Here is a 24,863-nt window from a genome sequence, read left to right as displayed (position 1 = left end):
AAATTGCCAAATCCATGCCCAGGAAATTGAGCCTTTCTGAAAGTTTGAAGAGGATTCAAGATACTGGTAATGTGTATTAATTTTAAACTTCAAGGCCCAGATTCAGATGTTTTGGATACTTATCCCATAATATGTCTACCGCTAGGATCCATGTGGCCATGGATTAGGTACCACAGTATTTTAATGAGGCCCTGGCATTTCCAATAGTCAACCTCAACCAAAGTTTCAGTAAGCCCTTCGTCTGCCAACTCTGCGCTATAAGACAGTGACTCTGTGTGGAAGTGGAAATGGAGGTGGGGGTGTTTCAGGATCACCTGGGGAGCCTTTTCAAACCCCACATACATGTACATCATACATGCATGCTATAAACAGTCAAAAATATGTCTACTAAATTCTAGCAAGGATTTCAGAAAAAATAAATGGTTGAAAAGCACTTTTCAGAAATATAAAACACCACAGCAAAGTAAAAGTAACAATTTTTTTTTTTTTTTTTGAGACGGAGTCTCGCTCTGTCACCCAGGCTGGAGTACAGTGGCCGGATCTCAGCTCACTGCAAGCTCTGTCTCCCAGGTTTATGCCATTCTCCTGCCTCAGCCTCCCGAGTAGCTGGGACTACAGGCGCCCGCCACCTCGCCCGGCTAGTTTTTTTGTATTTTTAGTAGAGACGGGGTTTCACCATGTTAGCCAGGATGGTCTCGATCTCCTGACCTCGTGATCCGCCCGTCTCGGCCTCCCAAAGTGCTGGGATTACAGGCTTGAGCCACCGCGCCCGGCCAAAAGTAACAATTTTGAAACAGGTCCAAAAGCATTCTTTTTTTTTTTTTTTTTTTGAGATGGAGTTTCGCTGTGTTGCCTAGGCTGTGTTGCCCAGTGGCGCGATCTTGGCTCACTGCAACCTTCGCCTCCGGGGTTCAAGTGATTCTTCTGCCTCAGCCTCCCGAGTGGGAATTACAGGCGTGGCCCTACCACGCCTGGCTAATTTTTGTATTTTTAGTAGAGACAGGGTTTCATCATGTTGACCAGGCTGGTCTTGAACTCCTGACCTCAGGTGATCCACCTACCTCGGTCTCCCAAAATGCTGGGATTATAGGTGTGAGCCACCATGCCTGGCCAAAAGTATTCTTAAAGGATAACATCCTACGCTAAACATTTTCTTCTTGTGAAGAGGACAGGACAAATGAGCAGGGGAGAGTGAATGTGTGTCCTCTTATATGTCTGTGTTTGTGTGTTCCTCCTCTTCAGTTCAGCCGTTGGAATGGCCAGGTGTGCCTCAGACAAAGTTGATATGCTTTTTGAACTGTATTCACAATACTTACTGCCTTGTTTCATTGATATATCCCCTTGTGTTTCCCAGAACATCTCGCTTTGCTTCATTCCCTGAATACTTGGTAGTGCAGATAAAGAAGTTCACTTTTGGTCTTGACTGGGTTCCCAAAAAATTTGGTAGGTATCTTTTGCATGCTTTTGCTTAAAACATCAAATGAGCCATTTAAACAACATGGCATGTGAAAGAGCCCATGTAGTTGGCTGCCACAAACAGTTCCATTTCATTCTTCCATCATTCTCACCTTTCTGTTTCGAATCAGAGTATTCTGATTAGATAAGAACTGACAATACAAATTCCACCTGCTTACCCACCCTCCAGTTATGGTTTCTGGAATGACCGAATTCTAAGAGTGTAAACAGAATCCTCACATTGTCAAATAAACAGTGCTTTCCAAACTTGAACGTGCATATGAATGACCTGGGATCTTGGTTAAAATGCAGATGCAGATTAGGCAGGTCTGGAGTGGGCCTGTGATTCTGTGTTTCTAACAGGCTCCCATGTGATGCTGCTGCTGCTGCTGCTGCTGTTGGTGCTGCTGGTCCACAGACCACACTTTGAGCAGCCAGTGGTTGAAGATGCTGTCTCCTCTTAGCATCTCTCCTCTGCCTCTGAGCAGGCAGGTGTGGCTAATGACATTCACTTAAATCATTCACTTAAATCATACATATATTATTAATAATAAAGTAGAAAAAGCCAGTTGCATTAGACAGTAAAACAAAAGGATGTGATTTTGGCTTCATGAGGTTTTCTTCATGCTAATTTTAAAAGTTCCTGACCATTGTTAGAGGTTAATTTTTCAGACAATGCATAAAAGCCTTTCTCCAGCATTATGATCTGATGCCAAGGGTGTTACTAGGTTGTCCTCAGTGGTGTGGAAGAATGTACAGGTTCTCAAGCAAGTACCTTGGACTATTTGCCAGACTTTTAAAGTTTTTATGTTTTTAAGTACTTAAGAAAAAAAAACCCAACTAAATCTTATGCTGGTTAACTAAGCACTTGTCCAAAGGGGATAGGTAAAAAGGATGTAGAATCGGCTGGAGTGATTTCCTAGAGACCTCCAGCACTAACAGTTACACAGCACTTGTTTGTCATGGGAAATTGTGCTGGGCTGTTACTGATCCTGCAGGAGATCCTCCCTTTTCTTGGCGGAATAGTTTTGTGAGCAGGGGAAGACAAGAGGGCAGGATGCTGACCACTCAGCTTTTCCTCCATGGACCTGAAAAGTAACTGAGAGAAAAAACTTCCTTGTTCTGAAGGCTTTGAATTGCCTTGGAGATAGTTTGCTTATTTTCTTTGTCCTTGGAATTTCTGTAAAGGAATACAACATTTGAATCCCATTTCATTGACTTGCTGAATTTTAAGGAACCTCAAAATTTTCTTTAATGAACGTGAATTTTTCTCTTAAGGAGCAGTTGTATTGATTTTGTTGGTCAGTTTTTATGTTTGGTTTTGCTGCCTCCTGAAATTTAAATTTGCTTTTGTAAACTAAGCTCTGTTCTTTGGGTCGTTGTTTTAAAATAGGATTTATGTACCTGGTGTCATCACTGATTCTGGGGGCAGTACTTTCAGGTTGTTTGCTAGCCCAAAAGATGTATCCTGTACCAACATTTGAACCCATTTTCCATTATTGTCATCTGAATATGTGCGATACTAAATCTTGACAGGGTATCAGTCAGACAAATTTTGTATTTGAATAAGTCAACACAACAACGGAGTCAAGAAGTTAAGAAAAGTACTGTAAAGATAATACACTAGAGATTCAATTAATTTCTTTAAAACTTCATTATTTATTGAAAACCATATTTAGAATATCCATAGTAACCATCATGATCCGAGAATGGGTTGCATCGTCAAATGGGGTTGCAAACTCAAATGCCTAACAAAGACAGGGTAATAATCTAAATGAAGGAACTGGGCTGAGTATAGGAAGCTTGTAGCTAGCTAGCTTGGCCTTGCTTGGGTGTTCCCACGTTGAATAAAGAGATGAACTAGAAAAGCTACCATAAGAATCAGATTAGCACAAACATGATGCTCAGGGAGCAACAAGGAGCAGTGGGGTCTGTGTCAGACTAGCATTGCACCATTGTCTAGGGTAGAAACTGAAGATCAGCTCCAGATGGTTGTTACCATATGAGAATATGCTACAGCTTTATGCTTTTCAAAATAAGCTGGAAATCTGGATTTTACCTTACATCTTCTGATTTAAAATTTGGAATTTGTTGTTCACACTTCTAAAATATCAAACAGATTGTGTCTGGGCCACACATAGTCTATGGGCTGCCAGTTTGTGACCTCAGGCTTAAATGATTTGCTCTTGTTTGGTGTGAAATCCTACCACCCACTGTATTTTCCCTGGGTTCTCCACTAATATCTGATTAGTCTTGATGAACCTGCTGGTCGAGCGACATATTCTAGGGAATTGAAAAACATCCCTTAGCTCTGTCTAGACACGTGCATGTAGAGTTATAGTGCTGGTATTATAATAAGCACATAATAAGTGATTATGGAGAGCCCAGTGGATATAATCTCTCTCATTTTGCAGATGTTTCTATTGATATGCCAGACCTACTTGATATCAACCATCTCCGAGCCAGGGGGTTACAGCCAGGAGAGGAGGAACTTCCGGACATCAGCCCCCCCATAGTCATTCCTGATGACTCAAAAGGTACCATCTCCTGCCAGGAGAATATGCTCTACCCTCCCACCCTGTTCTATAGGAACAGTCTCTTTCTTCCACCACTGTGTTGCTGCTACCACCACCACCCACTGGGGGTCTAGCTGCCTTGCTGTGATGTAACGCACCACCGACACACAGAAAGGGGGCATAGCTGCAATGGTAAACATAAAATAGACATTGTAAGAGGCACAGACCCATCATGTGTGGTCGAAATGGACAGTTTTTTTCTGTAGGCTCTTAGTCTAGGGAAGCTGTCATTCTTGGGAGTACCTTTGGACAACCTAAAGGGGAAATTGAATGGTGTGAGTTGGTTTTAAAAACTATGATGGCATCTTACCTCCCCAGCTTTGTTACTGCTTCATAGAAAGGAAGAGGTTTGAGTTTCTCTTTGACTCTGTGACCCTGTCACTGGTCATTGTTCAGAATACATAACTTTTTTTTTTTGAGGCGGAGCCTTGCTCTTTTGCCCAGGCTAGAGTGCAGTGGCATGATCTCAGCTCACTGCAACCTCCGCCTCCTGGGTTCAAGCAATTCTCCTGCCGCAGCCTCCCGAGTAGCTGGGACTACAGGCGCACACCACCATGCCTGCCTTATTATTATTATTTTTGTATTATTAGTAGAGATGGGGTTTCACCTTGTGAACGAGGATGGTCTCGATCTCCTGACCTCGTGATCTGCCCACCTCAGCCTCCCAAAGTGTTGGGATTACAGGCATGAGCCACCGTGCCTGGCCTCATAACTTTTTAGTGGAAAAGGACATGCCAAAAATAGTTGTCTCACCTTTGTGGGTTCAAAAACAGTGTCAGAAAAATCGTGGTTTAATTATTAGCTCAGTTATCCCGATGAAATCAGGTTCATTCTGGCTTTGTTCACTCACCTGTTTACTGTTCATCTTCCTAATGAGTTAATCAGGTAAATTAACTCATAATGACAGAGCGCTCTCTGGGACCGTCTACTAAAGGTTTTCCATCAGTTAAACAGTGAAGCTGGTCAGGTATAAAGGAAGATGAGTGTAGAAGGAGCAAGATAGGATTCAGATAGCATCTGTATTTTGTTGTTCTCTAATGCTGGGTCAGATGCTAAATTATAGAGAAAGAGTAGAGAAGGGACATTCTAGGTCATGTAGTACAGTTGGTTCATTAAAGGGGTTAAAGAAGGATCAGCATGGGCATCAGATAAATACAAGAAGGTTTATTAGTACTGCTCTGGCTCTCTCTGATGTTCATAATAGAATCTTTGGTTTGTAGTTACACAGAGCTCTTAGAAATACAGAGAGAGGGCCAGGCGTGGTGGCTCATGCCTGTAATCCCAGCACTTTCGGAGGCCAAGGTGGGCAGATCACGAGATCAGGAGATTGAAACTATCCTGGCCGACATGGTGAAACCCCGACTCTACTACAAATACAAAAATTAACTGGGAGTGGCCACGTGTGCCTGTAATCCCAGCTACTCAGGAGGCTGAGGCAGGAGAATCGCTTGAACCAGGGAGTTGGTGGTTGCAGTGAGCTGAGATTGTGCCTCTGCACTCCCACCTGGTGGCAGAGCAAGATCCTGTCTCAAAAAGAAAGAAAAGAAAAATACAGAGAGAGGCCGGGCACAGTGGTGCATCCCTATAATCCCAGCACTTTGGGAGGCTGAGGTGGGAGGATCACTTGAGCCCAGGATTTGAAACCAACATGGTCAGCATAGTGAGACACTGTCTCTACAAAAAATAAAATATTTAAAAGTTAGCGAGGCGTGGTGACTGGTGATGTGTGCCTGTAGTTCCAGCTACTCAGGAGGCTGAGCCAGGAGGATCACCTGAGCCCAGGAGGTTGAGGCTGCAGTGAGCCATGACTGCTGCACCACCCTCTGGCCTGGGTGACAGAGTGAGACCGTGTCTCCAGAAAAAAATTTTTTTAAAGAAGAAATAACAGAGAGATAATGGGGAAATAGTAGTTTGTTAGGATAATAATCAAAGCATCATGTTTTAACTAACCTAAATGCCTGAAAGCTATTACTTTCTCTCATTACTGAGGCTGGGGTGGTCTGTGTGCGATTGAGGGACTGACAACAATGTGTGGTCCCTAGGGGTGGGGAGGGCAATTGGGAATGCTCTGGATCAATGGGTTTTCTTTTTCTAAAACTCTTCAACATGGTTTGGTCTCATTTTCTGTCCTCTCCCTTAATTTCCAGATCGCCTGATGAACCAATTGATAGACCGTATGTATCTTTAAAAATGTTTCCCAATGTCCTACTATTGTTACTAATCTGATGAATTTGTCTGTGAGAGTTCAGTAAAGAGGCATTGTTCTGTAAGTGTGTGTGTGCAGCTTTTCCCAGGTGGGAACGACTCTGTGTCTGCTAGTCAGTGACACACTGATCAGGTGGCCCGTGGGGCTCAGGAGAGTGACCATTAGCATGAGGCTAACCGGCCCTGGGTCACAATCTTGGCCTGCCGTTTATGACTGTGTGACCTGAAGTAATTTACTTACCTTCTCTTTGCCCCAGTTTCCTCCTGTGTGAATGGGGCTAGACATGCCCTTTCTTCCCTCTCTGGCCACTGAGTAGGCCTCTTTGTGCAATGGTGGCACATGGTCAGTCACTTTTTCCTCTCCTGCTGTAAGACACATAATGAAGACACACAGCTGACAGGACATGATAGTGTTAATTAATGCTCTCAAGGATATTAGTTTGACTGGATTGTTTGTTAATTTTATAGCCTTTTAGTTCCTAATCCTGTGGGAGTTGATACTCTTGGTTTTCTAGAAAGAACATAAAAAATAAACAATAGACAGTATTTAGATATTAACTAGGAGAAAGATAAAGCATTTAACACTAGATACTCTAAATCTTTTGGTCTGTAAAGTCTTTCAAGACAGTAACTAATATTAATTTAGGAGTTTGAATCTTACACATTGCAAATGATTGATCATGTAGCTTAGACCTCCATGTTTCCTTTCTTGAGACAATTATGTTTTGCTGATTGTTAGAGGAGTGATTAGAGTCAGCAAGAGTCAGCCTGCCATGATCTTCACATGCTACCTGGTAGGACTGTGGGTAGCCTGGGACATACTATTCCCACTGCGAATAATCTAATTGTAATAGCCGCTGCTAAAGTTTTTGAATGCTTACCATGGATCATTTTGCATTTATTGTTCCATAAATTTTTTCAACAGTCTACAACTCTAGTTTTTATAAAACAAGGTCCCAGATCTCACTGGGACAGGTCTACAACTCTACTTTTTATAAAAAATGGTAGGAAGGGCAAGGCAGGTGACATTTTGTAGAGGATCAAACTTCCTAGATCTAGGAAGTTTTGGAGACGCAAGACCTGGGACCAGAACTAGGGCTAGGAATTACCGTGCTTCTCAGACCACTAGACTATCTTGGCATGTGAGAGGTTTGCTGGTTGCGCCTAATGCTGTGGAGAGCTGACCTGCGGGATCTCACGCCATGGGAAGTGATGGGCATTTGGAACTCACTGTGCCAGAGGAGACTGCCTCTGACTGTGAGAGCATGCAGCCATTTTTTAGTGTTGCTGGTTTGGCCATTTGTTTCCTCCTGGATCTAAGCATGCTGTCTTACCAACAATCAGGAGAAAATAAAACTACCTGTCATGAACTGACATTTGCATCCTACCTTTCTTAAATGTTTTTTTATTTTTTATTTTTGAGACAGAGTCTTGCTTCAGCCTCCCAAGTAGCTAGGACTACAGGTGCCCGCCACTATGCCCAGCTAATTTTTGTATTTTTAGTAGAGACAGGGTTTCACTGTGTTAGCCAGGATGGTCTTGATCTCCTGACCTCGTGATCCACCCGCCTCAGCCTCCCAAAATGCTGGGATTACAGGCATGAGCCACTGTGCCCAGCCCTTAAATTTTTAAAAAGAATAACTTTATTTTCTCATTACAAAAGTAAAAAGTCATTTAGAGACTATAGAGTAGTCAGAAGAATCATCCATGGTTCTATCACCTGTCTATAACCACTGTTGACATTTGGGGTATATCCTTCTATTCTTTATTGTGCCTGGCTCACTTTATTTTTCACAAAAATGGAACTATATATTTCTTGTTTTTTTTTTTTTTTTTTTTTTTTGAGACGGAGTGTCACTCTGTCACCCAGGCTGGAGTACAGTGGCACAATCTTGGCTCACTGTAACCTCTGCCTCCTGGGTTCAAGTGATTCTTCTGCCTCAGTGTCCTGAGTAGCTGGGATTACAGGTGTATGCCACCACGCCCGGCTAATTTTTTGTATTTTTAGTAAAGATGGGGTTTCACCATGTTGGCTAAGCTGGTCTCGAACTCCTGACCTTGTCGTCTGCCTGTCTTGGACTCCCAAAGTGCTGGGATTACAGGTGTGAGCCACCATGCCTGGCCGGAATTATATATTTCTAGTCTAATATTATAAACATGTATGTTTGAGATTATATCTCAACTGCCATTGAAAGGTGTTCTGCAGAGTGTCATAGTTTCTTTACTGTAGGATTCTTTACTACAGAACTTTTGAGTCTTCACTGTACTAATGCACATCATGAATTTCTAAGGAGAAGATAGACTATGTAGGTTTAAAAACTTATTTGACCACAGAAACCCCATTTTTAATTCAACGATTACATCTCTTAGAACACTACGATCCTGCAGAACACCATTTGGGAATCACTGTTGTCCAACATAATTGTTTTCTGAACATTTGACCTTGATAGGATGTTTTATGTATCTTCCTTGTAAGAGAGCACTTTGGTAAATGCATTTTGGTTTTTTGAGACAGAGTCTCACTCTGTCGCCAGGCTGGAGTGCAGTGGTGCGATCTCAGCCCACTGCAACCTCTGCCTCCCGGGTTCAAGCGATTTTCCTGCCTCAGCCTCCCAGATAGCTGGGACTACAGGTGCACGCCACCACGTCCAGCTAATTTTTGTATTTTTAGTAGAGTCGGGGTTTCATCATGTTGGCCAGGATGGTCTCCATCTCTTGACCTCGTGATCCACCCGCCTTGACCTCCCAAAGTGTTGGGATTACAGGCGTAAGCTACCGCACCCGCCTGGTAAATGCATTTCAATACAACATTTTTGTAGAACAGCTATCTCTCATCTCAGTTCTTCTACTGATTGCCAGAAAATTGACAGAAGTTTTAGTAGAGTCCTCAGGACATGGAAAACCCAAGGGATATATTTTATATTCCAGTTTTTTCTCCTCTTTTGGTATAATATGAGAACAGTGTGTATGTGTATGTATCCTTACATACACACAGCTTTACACACACATCTCTATCAATATCTATATGTTATTAACAAAAGAAAAAACCCAAAGTGTCTGAGCCCAAGTTACTTTGTAAAGCTGTCTCTTAGTATTTTAAACTTGTATAATTAAAAAAGGAAATTTTTACTTCTATACTTAACATTTGCACTCTCCATTTCCCAGAGCTGATTGCTTCCTATGATTGCCAGATGTATCTAAAGACCTGCATTAACTTTCTGTGAGGTTTAAGGAACAGGCTTTTAGGGCTGTAGATAGTGCTTTCTCTTCAAGTTTCAGTCATAGGAGAGGCTGCTGTAGAGGTCTTGAGAATGCTCTGAAATCATTCTGGGAATACACTAAATCTCCCCATATGAAACTAGGGAACTGTTTTTCATTGCTTGGATTGTCCAGGTGATTAACTTGGTTCCTATTTGGGTCAAAGATATAAACTTAGCCCAAAGAGCTTTAATATTTGGATGGCTTAAAACAAAATGAAACAAAGTAAAACTATTATCTACTCCCAACAAAATAGCACTTTCTTTGGGTAGCATGTGGATAAGAGAGTGAAGAGCAGCTAAGACAAGAAGCGATAGAGTTTCCTCTTTCACACTAGAATATCCTGTTGTGCTCTGTAGCATCAGACATCGATGAGTCATCAGTGATGCAGCTGGCCGAGATGGGTTTCCCGCTGGAAGCATGTCGCAAGGCTGTGTACTTCACTGGAAACATGGGTGCCGAGGTGGCCTTCAACTGGATCATTGTTCACATGGAAGAGCCAGGTAGGTGACAAGAAAATGGAATGGCTTTGGAGTCTGATGTGACCCTTAGTGATGCTGAGTCCTGGTCCTTCCAAGGCCCCTGTGGTTGTATCCCTAGAAAATCACTTTACAGTTCCTAATCTGCTGCAGTGGAGGAGAAAGCCAGTCTTTGTCTTTCTTCTTGTTTTTAAAAACAACAGTTTTAGGCCAGGCACAGTGGCTCACGCCTGTAATTCCAGCACTTTGGGAGACTGAGGTGGGCAGATCACAAGGTCAAGAGATGGAGACCATCCTGGCCAACATGGTGACACCCTGTCTCTACTAAAAATACAAACATTAGCTGGGCATGTTGGTGCGTACCTGTAGTCCTAGCTACTCAGGGGGCTGAGGCAGGAGAATCGCTTGAACGCAGGAGGTAGAGGCTGCAGTGAGCCAAGATCGCACCACTGCACTCCAGCCTGAGTGACGGAGCGAGATTCTGTCTCAAAAAAAAAAAAAGAAAAAAAGCAAGCAGCTTTATTAAGATATAATTCACCCCTTTAAAGTTTATAAGTCAGTGGCAAAAAGACCAATAGAGAGATATGGGATATACTTCCAACTAAGCAATGATGAAAACTTGAAATGGAAACATGGCCATGAAGAAACGGAAGCTGTTTAGTTAGCTTTTTCTTTTATCTACTTTATTAAGCTATAATGCATATATTCATCTATTTAAAGTGTACATTTCAATAGTTTTCCATAAATTCAGAGTTGTGCAACCATTACCACTATCAAATTTTAGAACATTTTGTACCCTCCAAAAGAAATCTCGTATATATTAGTAGTGACTCCCCGTTTTCCCACTCACCCCAGCCCCTGGCAACCACGAATCTGTTTTCTGGATTTGCCTGTTTTGGAAATTTCATATAAATTGAGTCATATATGATGAGGTCGTTTGTGTTTGGTTTCTATCACTTAGCATAATGCTTTCAATCACTTAGCATAATGCTTTCAAGATTCATCTATGTTGTAGTATGTGTCAGTACTTCGTTCCTTTTTATGGTAAAATAATCATCTACTGGGTCGGGTACGGTGGCTCATGCCTGTAATCCCAGCACTTTGGGAGGCTGAAGCAGGAGGATCACTTGAGGTCAAGAGTTCGAGACCAGCCTGGCCAACATGGTGAAACCCCATCTCTATTAAAAATGTAAAAATTTTCTGGGCATGGTGGCGGGCACCTGGAGTCTCAGCTACTTGGGAGGCTGAGGCAGGAGAATTGCTTGAGCCCAGGAGATGGAGGTTGCAGTGAGCCAAGATCATGCCACTGCCCTCCAACCTGGGCAACAGAGTGAGACTCTGTCTAAAATAATAATAATAATAATAATAATAACAACAACAATAATAATAGTCTATAATATGGATATACTACATTTTATTAATCTTTATCAATTCATGGACATTTGGGTTATTTACATTTTTTGGCTTTTATGAACAATGCTGCTATAAACATTTTTGTGCAAGTTTTTGTGTGGATGGACATTTATTTTTACTTCTCTTGAGTGGAATTGCTGTGTCATATGGTAACTCCATATTTAACTTTTTGAGGAATTACCAAACTGTTTTACACAGTAGTTGAACCATTTTACATTTCCACCAGTAGTGAATGTGAGTTCCAGTTTCTCCATATTGTCACCAACTCTTATTATTATCTTTTTTATCACACCCATCCCAGTGGGTATGAAGTGGTATCTTGTGGTTTTGGTTTGCATTTTCCTAATGACTAATCATGTTGAGCATCTTTTCATATGTTTATTGACTGTTTGTGTATCTTATTTGGAGATATGTCTATTCAAATTCTTCGCCCATTTCTAATGAAGTTATCCTTTTATTATTGAGTTCTAAGAGTTCTTTTCAAATTCCAGATACAAGATATATGAGATATATGATTTGTAATTTTCCCCCCATTCTGGTGTTTTTTCACTTTCTTGATGGTATCCTTTGAAGCACAAAAATGTTTAATTTTGATGAAGTCCAATTTATCTTTTTTTTTCTTTTATCACTTGTGCTTTTTGTGTTGTGAATAAAAAACCACTGCCTAATCCAATGGCAAAAAGACTTACTGTTATGTTTTCTTCTAAGATTATTATAGTTTTAGCTCCTACATTTAGGTCAATGATCCATTTTGAGTTAATTTGGTGTATGATGTGAGGTGAGGGTCTGACTTTATTCTTTTGTATGTGGATATCCAGTTGTCCCAGCATCATTTGTTGAAAATAATGTCCTTTCCCCACTGACTGGTCTTGTTGAAAATCAGTTAACCACAGGTATATGGTTTCATTTCTGGAATCTCAATTCTATTTAATTGATCCGTATGTCTGTCTTGATACTAGTACCAGACTGTCCTTTTTTTTTTTTTTGAGACAGAGCCTTGCTTTGTTGCCCAGGCTGGAGTGCAGTGGTGCAATCTCAGCTCACTGCAACCTCTGCCTCCTGGGTTCAAGTGATTCTTGTGCCTCAGCCTCCCAAGTAGCTGGATTACAGACGTGCACCACTATGCCCTGCTGATTTTTGTATTTTTAGTAGAAACGAGATTTTGCCATGTTGGCCAGGCTGGCCACGAACTCCTGACCTCAGGCGATCCACCCACCTTGGCCTCCCAAAGTGTTGGGATTACAGGCATGCGCCACCGGGCCTGGCCCAGACTGTTTTGATTATTATAACTTTGCAGAATCATATTTTTCCTTGTTAGTGTTGTTTCAGGACACACACACACACAAAAAAAAAAAAAAAAAAAAAAGAAAGAAAAAGGAAAAGACTTGGGTGTGGTTATTTTTCTCAGATTTTGCTGAGCCGCTGACCATGCCTGGTTATGGAGGGGCAGCTTCTGCTGGAGCCTCTGTTTTTGGTGCTACTGGATTGGATAACCAACCTCCAGAAGAAATCGTTGCTATCATCACCTCCATGGGATTTCAGAGAAATCAGGCTATTCAGGCACTACGAGCAACGGTGAGCATGAGAGACGTGTGTGTGTGTGTGTGTGTGTGTGTGTGTGTGTGTGAATTTATTTCTGTAAGAGTTGAGACTTTCCAATGTACTTTGATCATTTTGATTCATGTTTGATTCATCCGAATATGAATCTCACCATAGCTCATAAAGATTTATTTGCTTATTGTAAATATAAAGCTAAAATAAATGATTTTCACACAGAGAATTTAAGAATAAGGAGATAACAAATCTGGGGTAATATGAGCAAACTGAAAGAAACTTGATATCATCTTGAATATTTGTTAATGGGTCACAAATTTGACTTGGAGCCTGCTTGTGGCCCTGGAGGAAAGAGGGACACATGAAATTCCATGTTCAGTAAGAAGTCCTTTAGGAGATAGAATGCTTTTCTGATACCAAGACCTTGGGTAAATGTCTCTTAAAAGTCCTCATAAAAAACTGAGTGGCTCCTTGGAATTCTCTGCTGCTGTTTCTCTCTGCAGAAAGAGAAGGTTCTTCTGGTAGCCATGAACTTTTTGATATAAAGAAACAAGGGCCAGGCGCGGTGGCTCACGCCTGTAATCCCAGCACTTTGGGGGGCCGAGGCGGGCGGATCATGAGGTCAGGAGATCGAGACCATTGTGGCTAACACGGTGAAACCCCGTCTCTACTAAAACTACAAAAAATTAACCGAGCGTGATAGTGGGTGCGCATAGTCCCAGCTACTCCGGAGGCTGAGGCAGGAGAATGGCGGGAAGCGGAGCTTGCGGTGAGCCGAGATCACGCCACTGCACTCCAGCCTGGGTGACAGAGCGAGACTCCGTCTCAAAAAAAACCAAAAAACAAAAAACAAGGGACCCTGAAACTACAGGGTACACGATTCCCTTCTGCAGTGCTGATATCTGTTTAATATCGAGGGAAAGTACTTAAACAAAACAAAACCCATCCTTCCTGGTCACACCATAATCCACTTTTGAGTAGATATCTGCTGTCGATTACTTCTTGCCTATCCTGATGGGGTACCTGCTAGGATCCATTGCTGAGGTCACAGTGGCTCTTGACTGTTTCATGAGAATGTGGCTGGAACAATCTGTCTCCCTTTAAGATGATTAAAATATCTCAACCAGAATTTGTTTTACGTGGGGTACTTGCTTGTGCTCCACTCATTTTATTTGCCTGACTGTTTCATTAGAGGTTCTACATCTATACAAATTCTTTAACTTGCCAATGATGTCACAAACTGAGAAAGATGGAAATATTTTTATGGTCAATTAGTTTGAAGTACATGGAGTTCAATTTAAACAAGTATACTTACCTAATCAGTGTTGTTGTCATTAATCAAGATATTGATCTTGTCTTTACTGGAATTCAAACATTTTACCAACATTCCAGGAGAGAAGGCTCTAACATAGTACCACACTGGCATCCCTCTATTGTTCAAAGTTATCTGCAGAAAATACAGTTGGTAGAGAAGCTAGTGTGTGCAATTAAAGTGGCTTTAGAAAGAGCTGCACTTAAATGCCATAACCTTGGTTATTCCACACCTATTATTATCAGCATCTTCCTGCAGAAAGGCTGAGCTAACATTGAGATAAGCTTTGGAATGCTGATCTGCTGCTTAGAACTGTTTTCCAGTAAATCCAATTACAGATGTCAGCTGGGAGGCTTGCAGAATGCCATGCCAACTGAACGTGCCTGTCATGCAGAGTCAGAGCTTCTTACTCAGTGGCACTTAGGACTAATGAATTTAGACCTCCTTCCCTATCTGCTTGACATCTAGTTGAAATGGTCAGGACATAGTGAGGTCTGAGGCTGCATGCATTGTAAAAATGTGTGTTTCTTTTTTGTTGTTAGAATAATAACCTGGAAAGAGCACTGGATTGGATCTTTAGCCACCCTGAGTTTGAAGAAGACAGTGATTTTGTGATTGAGATGGAGAATAACGCCAATGCAAACATTATTTCTGAGGCCAAGCCTGAAGGACCTAGAGTCAAGGATGGATCTGGAAGTAAGTTCTTGCCTTAGAGGCTGTCTGAACAGTCAGGACTATACATTCAGCTCATGCCCTTCCCTCCCACCACGACATATTCAAGCCTTTGCCATCATTCAGAAGTTAGCTCAGATCCCATCTTCTTCGTTTTTTTTTTTTTTTTTTCTTTTTGAGACAGAGTCTCACACTGTTGCCAGACGGGAGTGCTGTGGCATGATCTCGGCTCACTGCAACCTCCGCCTCCCAGGTCCAAGCTATTCTCCTGCCTCAGCCTCCCGAGTAGCTGGGATTACAGGCATGCGCCACCACACCCAGCTAATTTTTGTATTTTTAGTAGAGACAGGGTTTCACCATGTTGGCTAGGCTAGTCTTGATCTCCTGACCTTGTGATACGCCTGTCTCAGCCTCCCAAAGTGCTGGGATTACAGGCATGAGCCACCGTGCCTGGCCGGATCCCATCTTCTTAGAAATGGTGCAGTTTGCCACTTTGCATAGGCCCCGGTGATCTGATAAAGTCATGTCAGAATCATGTTGCTTGATCATGTGTGTGTCCTAAGTTTAGGGCCAACTTTGATTTTGTCTGTTCCTTTGAGGTAAAATTTCTTCATGGACCATGGGAGCTTTTGTCAAAAAGGGAACATTTGTTTTCATGGTAGTGTTTTTTGAGTAGTAGCAAAGTGGTCTCATCCTTGATCATATCCTTAACTCATACCAACTACTGATAATATCCTGAAGGGTTGTCTCAGGATGATAGGAAGAGGTGCCATAGGCTGTTGTTCTGCCTTTTAATAGTAAACACTTACGTATGTCACTGTGTGCCATGCAGTGTTCTAAGCACTTTGCATATCAACATTCATGTAATCCTCACTACAACTGATTTTACAGGTGAGAAAAATAGAAGCACAGAGAGGTTGGGTACCTTGCCAAAGGCCACACAGCTCTTAAGAGATGGAACCAAGATTCAAATGCAGAATCCTTGTTCTTAACCGTTGTGATATCCTGCTTCTTGGGCTGTCATTGCCTGTAGAATAATGTTCAGGCTCTTTAGCTTGGCATTCAGCACCTCCTCCAGTCAGATCCCAGGCCACCTGGTCTCCCAGTGTCACTTCTATACTCTCTATACCTGCAGCTGGGATGCCTGGGACTATAGCCACACTCTTAACCTACTCAGCTGTCAACAACTGTCTTCTCAACCTGCAGGTGTTTGCTCAGGTTAACCCCTATTTTTGAAATGAACCTTCTCTCCTGTCACTGCACATTAAAATTCTCATCACTATTTAGAACTTGACCACAGATTCCATTTCTCTGGACTGCCTTCCTAGATCCTTGTCATAATCAGCTCATGTTTACCTCATATGCTAGTAATAATTATAGCAGTATGAAAAATACTCCCATTTGTGCCATCTTTAATCCTCACAGTAACCTTATGAGTTACATACCATTACTATCCCCATTTTACAGGTGAAGAACCTGAGATATGGAAGGCTAAGTAGTAGCTTGTCAAGGTCTCATAGCTAGGGATGGGTAGAACCACAATTCATGTGCGGGCAGTCTGCCTTCAGAGCCTGTGCCTGTAGCCACTGAAATGCATTGTTAGTTAGTTAGTTAGTTAGTTTGTTTTGAGACAGAGTCTCACTCTGTCACCCAGGCTGGAGTGCAGTGGTGCGATCTTGGCTCACTGCGACCTCCACCTCCTGGGGTCAAGTGATTCTCCTGCCTCAGCCTCCTGAGTAGCTAGAATTACAGGCTCGGGCCACCACGCTTCATTGTTAGTTCTTCTGTTATTAGAGGTATGAAATTGATCTTGCAGTAAAATTACTTCTGTAGGTATTTGTGTCTCCCATTTGACTAGGAGCTTGCCCAGGGCAGAGGCCATTTGGCTTTTATAAAACTCATGGTGTCTAGCATGGTGCTAGACACATAGAAAGTACTGAATAAATAACAATTGTATTTAACTAAATCTACACTAGCAGCATTTGTTCCTATAATCATATAGTGGCAGATCTACTCATTAATCTTCTTTCCAGACCTAATATGTACGTATTGATATAGAGCTAGAGAGAGATGGTAGGAGGGAACTTTCTTCTTTTTTTTAAAATATAAAATAGGAATTTCATCACTGAAACTGTTTCAATGCCAACTGGATAAGAAAAGGATGAGATGTAGTTCTCCGAATTTCAATTTTCCGTATTCATTTAAAGTATCTAGTATTAATTACTAGCTTACCTAAAATATTTAAAGCTATAACAGACAGGTTACTCAATAATGCATGAGCAGGATTTATCACGTATTACACGTCCATCAGTTCACTGCTTCATTGATTTTCCATAATGGACTTTTCCTTGGAGAGGATGAGTCCTTGCAGAAGGAATTAACCACAAGGTGGGGCTGTTGTAAAGCTGCCAAGGTTTGGCTGTAGAGGGAAGGCAGGTCTGATCTTTAGGGTTTCCTTTCCTCTGATGGAGCTTGGAGGCAGCAGCCACTCTCTCACAGATGGTCAGGAATGATAAAGAACAGCCACATCATCTCCTCAGGGCTTCCTCTACCTCAGAGTGATCTGTAGATATTCCTGCCACAGCTGGATTTTGAGGTGCATCCTTTAAGGCACGATGGGTCAAACCCCAAGGATTGTGGGTGAGGGTAGCGAAGGAGCACTATGAGATGCACTTAGAAATCGCATGCAAGATATGCAGGATAGAAAGGCAGTAGTAGATGAAACATTTAATTATGAAGACAGAAAAGCAGAAACCTAATTTGCCAAATGCATTTTGAGTTTGATTTTACAGGACGACAAATGTTTTCAAAGTAGCTTCCCCAGCACTGTGCCTGGCCCATAGTGAGTGATCAGGAAATAACTGATTGAATGAAGAATTAAATGAATGCCAGGAGGTAACAGACTTTGGCACTATTTTTGCTGCTTCCACAAAGTACCATATAGAGGGATTGGCTGTGTACTACTGTGTTACATTGCATGAATCAAAGGGAGGGAAAAACATGACTTCCTGTACTTTACTATATTAGCACCCAAACTCATATTGTGAGTTGTTGCTTTCTTTTTCCTTTGTAAATTAACAATTTATATTGAAGGATATATATTAATTTTAGCAACTTGAGAAAATATAGATATATATTTATCTATATAGATAAAAGACAAAATTAAAAATTACAATCCTACTCCCCAGCAATTACCACAAAATAATGTTTTGTTTATATTCTCTAGACCTTTTTAGACAAATGTATAAAAATGAATATAGATTCACAGAAGTATAAAATATGACATTCTATTCTATACATTGCTATTTTGTGACTTGTTTTTCCTTTAATGTAATTAACATGTAATTAACATGTGATTAGGCTGTGATTAGGCTGTGAGTTATGTAGTTGTACATGTATAGAAATCTATATTGTTGAACATATATTAACAATATTCTATTATAAACATGTACCATAATTTATATACCTAATTCTAGGTTAATTAAGTATCATTTAAATAAAATACCACATTATTACAGAAAGAGTTTCAAATAATGAAGATATTTCCACATTCAGAAGATGACCACTATGATTTTTAAATAAAGAGTTTCTTTTTTTTTTTTTGAGACAGAGTCTTGCTCTGTTCCCCAGGCTGGAGTGCAGTGGCGGGATCTCAGCTCACTGCATCCTCCGCCTCCTGGGTTCAAGTGATTCTCATGCCTCAGCCTGTAACTGGGATTACAGGCATGCACCACCATACCTGGCTAATTTTTTGTATTTGTAGTAGAGATGGAATTTTGCCATGTTGCCCAGGCAGGTCTCGAACTCCTGAGCTCAGGCAGTCTGCCCGCCTCTGGCTCCTGAAGTGTTAGGATTACAGGTGTGAGCCACTGTGCCCAGCCAAATAATGAGCTTAAAGGATGAATTCAATTCACAGAAGTACCGCACATGCCTAATGTAATCCCTATCCAGGGAATAAAAGCTTGTTCAGCATTTTCTTCCTTCCATCCCTTCCTTCTTTCCTTCTTCTACTAAAAATAATATTGTGATAAACAGCCTCGGGCCTTCATTTCATTATTTCGTTAGGGTAAGTTTCTGGAAGGGAATTTTGTGAGTGAAAAATACGCATTTTTAAGGTTTTAATGCAGATTACCATCACATGACCCTCCACAAATACAACAGGGGGGCCATATCCTGGTCACACTGGTGACTCTTCTGTTTGCCCAGCCTTCCCCAGCAGTGCTGTTGGGTTGAGCGCTTTTTATATTTTTTGTATCTTTATTGCCTAGGTATTTTTCTTCTTGTGTTAACAGCTTCTTTATTTCCTTTGGCCAGTTTCCCACTTTTATTGAGGTTGTCAGCTTTCTTTTATTGATTTTTATGAGAGTTTCATGTACTGTAGATTAGTTTGGGAATACCTGATCACTTTATAATATTGAGTTTTTCTAGCTAGAAACATATGCTTCTCCTTTGATTTATTCACCCCTTCTCTAACTCTTGCAAAGCTGTTTGGTTTTCTTCATAAATATGCTGGGCGTTTCTAGTTTAGTTGTGTCTCAAAATTATATTTTCAGTGTTACTTATGAATAAAAATTTTCCCTATAGTATATTAAACATTACTGCTGCTAAATTATATAAAGTTACCGATTTTGTAATTGGCCGTTCTCTAGGGGTTTGACTGGCATTACATCAAATTTATAGGTTAACCTGGGAAGATGTGTGTTCTGTTTAGCTAGGTTGTTTAAATTCCCAAGTCATTTCTTTTTACTTCTTCTGGTTGGTGAATTGACTGAGATATTTGACTTGATAATTTTTTTTTTGTTTTTTGAGATGGAGTCTCGCTCTGTCGCCAGGCTGGAGTGCAGTGGCGCCATCTCAGCTCACTGCAGCTTTGTACTCCCTGGTCAAGTGATTCTCCTGCCACAGCCTCCTGAGTAGCTAGGATTATGGCACGCACCACCATGCTCAGCTAACTTTTGTACTTTTTTTAGTAGAGACAGGGTTTCACCATGTTGGCCAGGATGGTCTCGATTTTCTGACCTTGTGATCTGCCCGCCTCGGCCTCCCAAAGTGCTGGGATTACAGGCGTGAGCCACCTTGTCCGGCTGAGAATATTGAATACAATTAAAGGGTAGGGGTAATTGGTGTTTGAGGAACCAAAACAAACAATGTAAAAACAACCTGTTTTCAGGGTTTTAAGTGGCAGAAAGTCCAAGACAAATCTGTCTAAGCAAAAAGGGAAATATTTTCTCATGAAGGCTGGCAAGTCCTGGGGGCACTGGGCTGTAGGCCTGCCATGATTCAGGACTCAAACTCTTTTAGCTGGATGGGTCCCTTGGCTCTGCTTCCTCTACGTTGGTTCCAGTCCCAGACAGGCTCTCCCTAATGGCACAAGATGGCTGCAGCACCTCCCACAACTATATCTTTCCAGGTTAAAATCTAGCCGAGTCTTGTCCCAGAGTTCTCAGCAAAGGTCCTGAGAGCCTGAGACTATGAGAGTCCGTCATGTGCCCTGTCCGACTCCAAGTCACTGAGGCAGGTTGACTCAGGCCCGCGTTATGGGCCTCACTCCTAGAACCCGAGCAGGGAGACATCTTCCATCCTCTCATCCGAGCTGAGAAGGGATGGGTTGATCTCCTTCAAGCACTGGTTCAAGTGTGGTTCCAAGCGGTAGAATCAGCTTCACCTGAGAACTTCTTAGGAATTATAGGGCCCAACTTCAGACCTGCTGAGTTGGGAGCTCTGGGCGAGGCCCAGTAATCGGTGTTTTAACAGGACATCCAGGTGATTCTGATGCAGCTGAAACTTGAGAATTACCACCTTAAAATTAGGTTTTTTTTGGTTAACCTAAATAATAGGTTACTATTGCTTTAAGAAGGAGGGGCGTGGCTACTGGGACACCGTCACACCAGGTTAACACTGAAATAATAAGGTAGGTGTTACGAAGTGGAAAAAAGTGATTATTACAAAGATAGGGATTAAAGAAGCACTTGTATCAAATTTTTCCTTTTGGGAATATGTTAATTAAAAATCACTGTTTCCATTTTTCTGAATGCTATTGCATGAAACGATTATTTAAATGTCATCTAATTTGTTTAAAAGGGTTAGTGCTATTAACACTTGATGAAATAGTGGCTGTCATTTACTGAATGCCTCCTCTGTGCCAGGCACTTCTTTGACCACTTTTCCTTCACTGCTTGTAGGGAGGTATTCTGATGAGGAAATGGTGACAAGCTAAGTGGTTTGCTAGTGGTAGAACCCGGTTAGAATTCAGGCCTGTCTCATTTTGAAGGCTATGCAGTTTTTCCTTTATCCCCGATTGAGTCATCTTATTTCACATTTTGTATTGCAATGGAGGCGAGAGTCTATTTTCTACCATGTTCTACACATTTTAGGGCTAGCACCTAACTTTCTGTTGAGTTTTTTAAGACTTCAAAGCTGGACTAGCCGGGCGACGTGGCGGGCGCCTGTAGTCCCAGCTACTCGGGAGGCTGAGGCAGGAGAATGGCGTGAACCCGGGAGGCGGAGCTTGCAGTGAGCTGAGATCCGGCCACTGCACTCCAGCCTGGGCAGCAGAGCGAGACTCCGTCTCAAAAAAAAAAAAAAAAAAAAAAAGACTTCAAAGCTGGAAATCAGGCCGTCACTCTGACCTATCTGGGCTTCTGCTATGTGCAAAATCATTTCTGTTTTCATGTTTCACTTAATGAGCATTTAATTTTTCTTAAGAACTCACTGATTGCCAACGTAATTAACATGTGATTAGGCTGTGATTACTCAGAACCTGCTCCGCCTCCTTCAGCCACTTTGCTGTAATGGGTTAGATGTCTCTGACGCTGCTGAGATTTTCCAGCCGGGGAGCAGAGACATTCATTTGCATAACGCTGGGATTTCTAAGGTGCTGAGCTGCCTGAGGAACACCACCCAGAAGAGGATCTGGAGGGCGAAAGGTACAGCTCCCCGGGAAGCTAAGCGCCAGTGGTCTGCTTGAAAGTCACGTAGACTTACTTCATGCCACTGGTGCTAATTCTCCTCCCACTTAGCGCTTGTTGCGGTTCCTAATTTTTTCCGCAGTGCTATTGAAAGTTAAGAGGCAGCCACTCTTGGGTAAACTAATTTACAGTGAAGTATAAATGATTGAGAACTATTAGACTTGGGAGGAAGTGTTTGCCTTTTGGAGCATTCGGCATTGTAACAGAGAGATTGGTAATTTTGAGCTGGCTAGGGTTGGGGGAAGCAATTTGTAGACCCTTTACAATTTTGTTGCTATCAGCTGCCTTCCAATATTACTGATTTACCTAGGTCTGTCTTCTCTTTTCGAGAATTTAGAAGTTTCTGAAAGTTCCAAATATTCCTCCCTTCCACATTGTTTTTTTCTCAGAGCGGGCAAGAGGGAAAGGGAAATCAAGCTGTGGGAGATTGAACTTGTATATTACGCTTGATGTAGTTTGGATGTTTGTCCCCTCCAAATCTCATGTTGATATACAAACCCCAGTGTTGGAGGTGGGACCTGGTGGGAGGTATTTGGGTCATGGGAGTGGTTGCTTCATGAATACCTTGTGGGGAAAAGCATATCCCAGATAAATACCCAGACGTTGAGTGCTTATGAGGCAAATGTTAGTAAGTTGGCAATTTTATTTCCCCTGCTCTGTACAGAGGGAGTTAGAGACACGCAGTGACACAAATTAATCAAGTAAAGAGCATTGGATGAGAACCCAGTTTATCTCACCAGAAGACTGCAGTGCCTCTGGGGTCTTGATAGTTGTTTTAGGGAGTCTTTTGGTGTCTCTGTGTTCTGAGCACTCTCTGTAGACTGAATAATGCATCATGCCCTGATGAGATACTGCTGCTTTGTAAATATTTTAGATGTTATAATGGCTTATAAAAATAAATTCATTTAAAGACACTTCTGAATCCAGAGTTGCTTTTGGTCATTACACTTCTTAAAGCATAACTTTCCAAAAGGCAATATCATGGCTTTCAGGTAAGTGTAAAATGAACACATATCACAGATTTAAAAAAAACTCATTAATTAATGAGAGAATCAGTCAGATGTTATTACTGGTTTAAAAACATTTGTGAAGCTGGGATATTTAAAGACAATTTAAAAAAGAAATGTTAGGATGAGATTGCTAGGTTAGATTTAGAATTAGTCAGTGTCTTTCAGGACCATAAATCCTTGAAATAATTATTTTACCAGTTTATACCCCAATTTATAAATCTGTACATCCTTGAGGATATGTGTTCTACTGGACAGAATTTTTTTGTGTCTTTACTAGATAAAAATCTGCAAGTTAGCAAGTAACACCACTAAGTATGAGATCTTTAATCTGTAGTGTATTAGTAGTTTTATAGTCTTTGCTGTAAGAGAATACCTGAGACTGGGTAATTTATATAAAAAACAAAGAGGTTTATTTGGCTCACAGCTCTTCAGAGTATACAAGAAGCACAGTGCTGGATCTGCTTCTGAAGAGGCCTTAGGAAGCTTTCAGTCAGCGGAAGGCAAAGGAGGAGCAGGCGTGTCACATGGTGAGAGAGAGAACAAGCGAGAAAGAAGAGGTGTCATGCTGTTTTTTTAAACAACCTCCTCTCCCATGAACTAATAGACTGAGAACTCACTCATTACCACGGGATGGCACCAAGATATTCATGAGGGATCTACCCCCGTGACCCAAATACCTCCTACCAGGTCCCACCTCCAACATTGGGGGTAGTATTTCAACATGAGATTTGGAGGGGACAAACATCCAAACTATATCAAGTAGTAAATAGTGAGATGAACTAAGTTCATCCCCCTAGATCGGGGCCAGCAACATTTTTCTCTAATGAACCAGATAATAAATGTTTCAGGTTTTGTGGGCCATATACATGTCTGTCTCATATTCTTCTCCCCATTCTTCTCCTTGGCAGTACAAAAGCAGGATGTGGGCCAGATTTGGCTAATGGGTCACTTGCCAATCCCTCCCCTAGATAATCTTTGGGTGGCCTTTCCTCTATATGACATTGAAAGGGTATGCTGCCTGCCTCTTTTACCTTCCAAGTTTCATAAACTTTTTTTAAACAGTCCTTTCTCAAATAACAAAATCAAAGAGTACAATTGCTGTTAGGTTGGGTAGGGATGTTAGTGGCAACATTTGATATTTAAAAATCTTCTTATTAGCAAGGTTGGGGAGATTTTCCTGGAGTTCAAAAAGGACAAGTTTTGTGGGGAGGAGGAATGTTAGTTTCAGGCACAGTTTAATTCTGTCCATTTGGAGGGACACTGTCCACTAGATGTGAGACATAGTGGTTTTGTCAATTTTGTCTAATTCTTCCAGGTACTTTGAAGGTTTTTCTGTTGAAAGTCAACATTTTTGAAATGTTAGAAATTCCTTTTTAAGTAAATAGAAAAGGCAGCTTGAGACGAGATAAGCATTTCAAAATTTTGACTTTCAACAGAAAAACTTAAATGTTTCTTAGTGTGTGTTTTTTGGAGTGTGTTTTAGAGTGCTGGTTTTTTGTGGTTTTTTTTGGGAGGACATCTCTGGGAACTTAGAGAAGAATCAACAGTAGTTTCTCTCTCTGGTGAATTCACCTTGATTTTCTCTTTGGAGACAAATATAAATTGAGATTTATTACCTATTTAGTTTTTGCAAATGTGTTGAGAGAGATTCTCTTTTGTTGTTGTTTCCAGCAGGAGGTCATGAATAATGCATGGAGCAGTTGCTTATATTGATAAACATGGTTAATTTAAATAATAGGACTAAGATTTATGCTAACCTTTTAAATTTTATTTTTGTGGTTCTGAGTATGTACATGAGTTGTTTTTAAACAAAGAGAGGAAAATGCTTTTGGGGGGGCTTAGTGACATGTTTGGATATATTGGGGTGTATGGATTTGTCCTTTGTGTCTGTCTGGTCAACCCATTGGCTGTGTTGGTATCTGTGCTGTGTTTCATTGATGTGACCCTGTCTTATGGTGAGA

The 24,863-nt window shown here is 41.4% G+C and overlaps 1 protein-coding gene across 2 annotated transcripts in view; it reads left to right on the top strand.

The window, feature by feature from the left end:
* Positions 1-24,863, top strand: part of USP13 (ubiquitin specific peptidase 13) — a 135,984-nt gene that overhangs the window by 98,955 nt on the left and 12,166 nt on the right. For both annotated transcript variants that reach the window (XM_025377547.1, XM_025377548.1), the window contains exons 14-19: positions 1,355-1,443; positions 3,870-3,992; positions 6,179-6,205; positions 9,854-9,997; positions 12,795-12,961; positions 14,795-14,948. In XM_025377547.1, the coding sequence (XP_025233332.1) occupies positions 1,355-1,443; positions 3,870-3,992; positions 6,179-6,205; positions 9,854-9,997; positions 12,795-12,961; positions 14,795-14,948 (704 nt within the window). The remainder of the gene's footprint in view (positions 1-1,354; positions 1,444-3,869; positions 3,993-6,178; positions 6,206-9,853; positions 9,998-12,794; positions 12,962-14,794; positions 14,949-24,863) is intronic.

Source organism: Theropithecus gelada, chromosome 2, assembly GCF_003255815.1.
Source record: "Theropithecus gelada isolate Dixy chromosome 2, Tgel_1.0, whole genome shotgun sequence".
Classification (NCBI taxonomy): domain Eukaryota; kingdom Metazoa; phylum Chordata; class Mammalia; order Primates; family Cercopithecidae; genus Theropithecus; species Theropithecus gelada.
The sequence above is the reverse complement of the archived record's forward strand: the minus strand, read 5'-3'. Positions and strand labels throughout refer to the sequence as shown.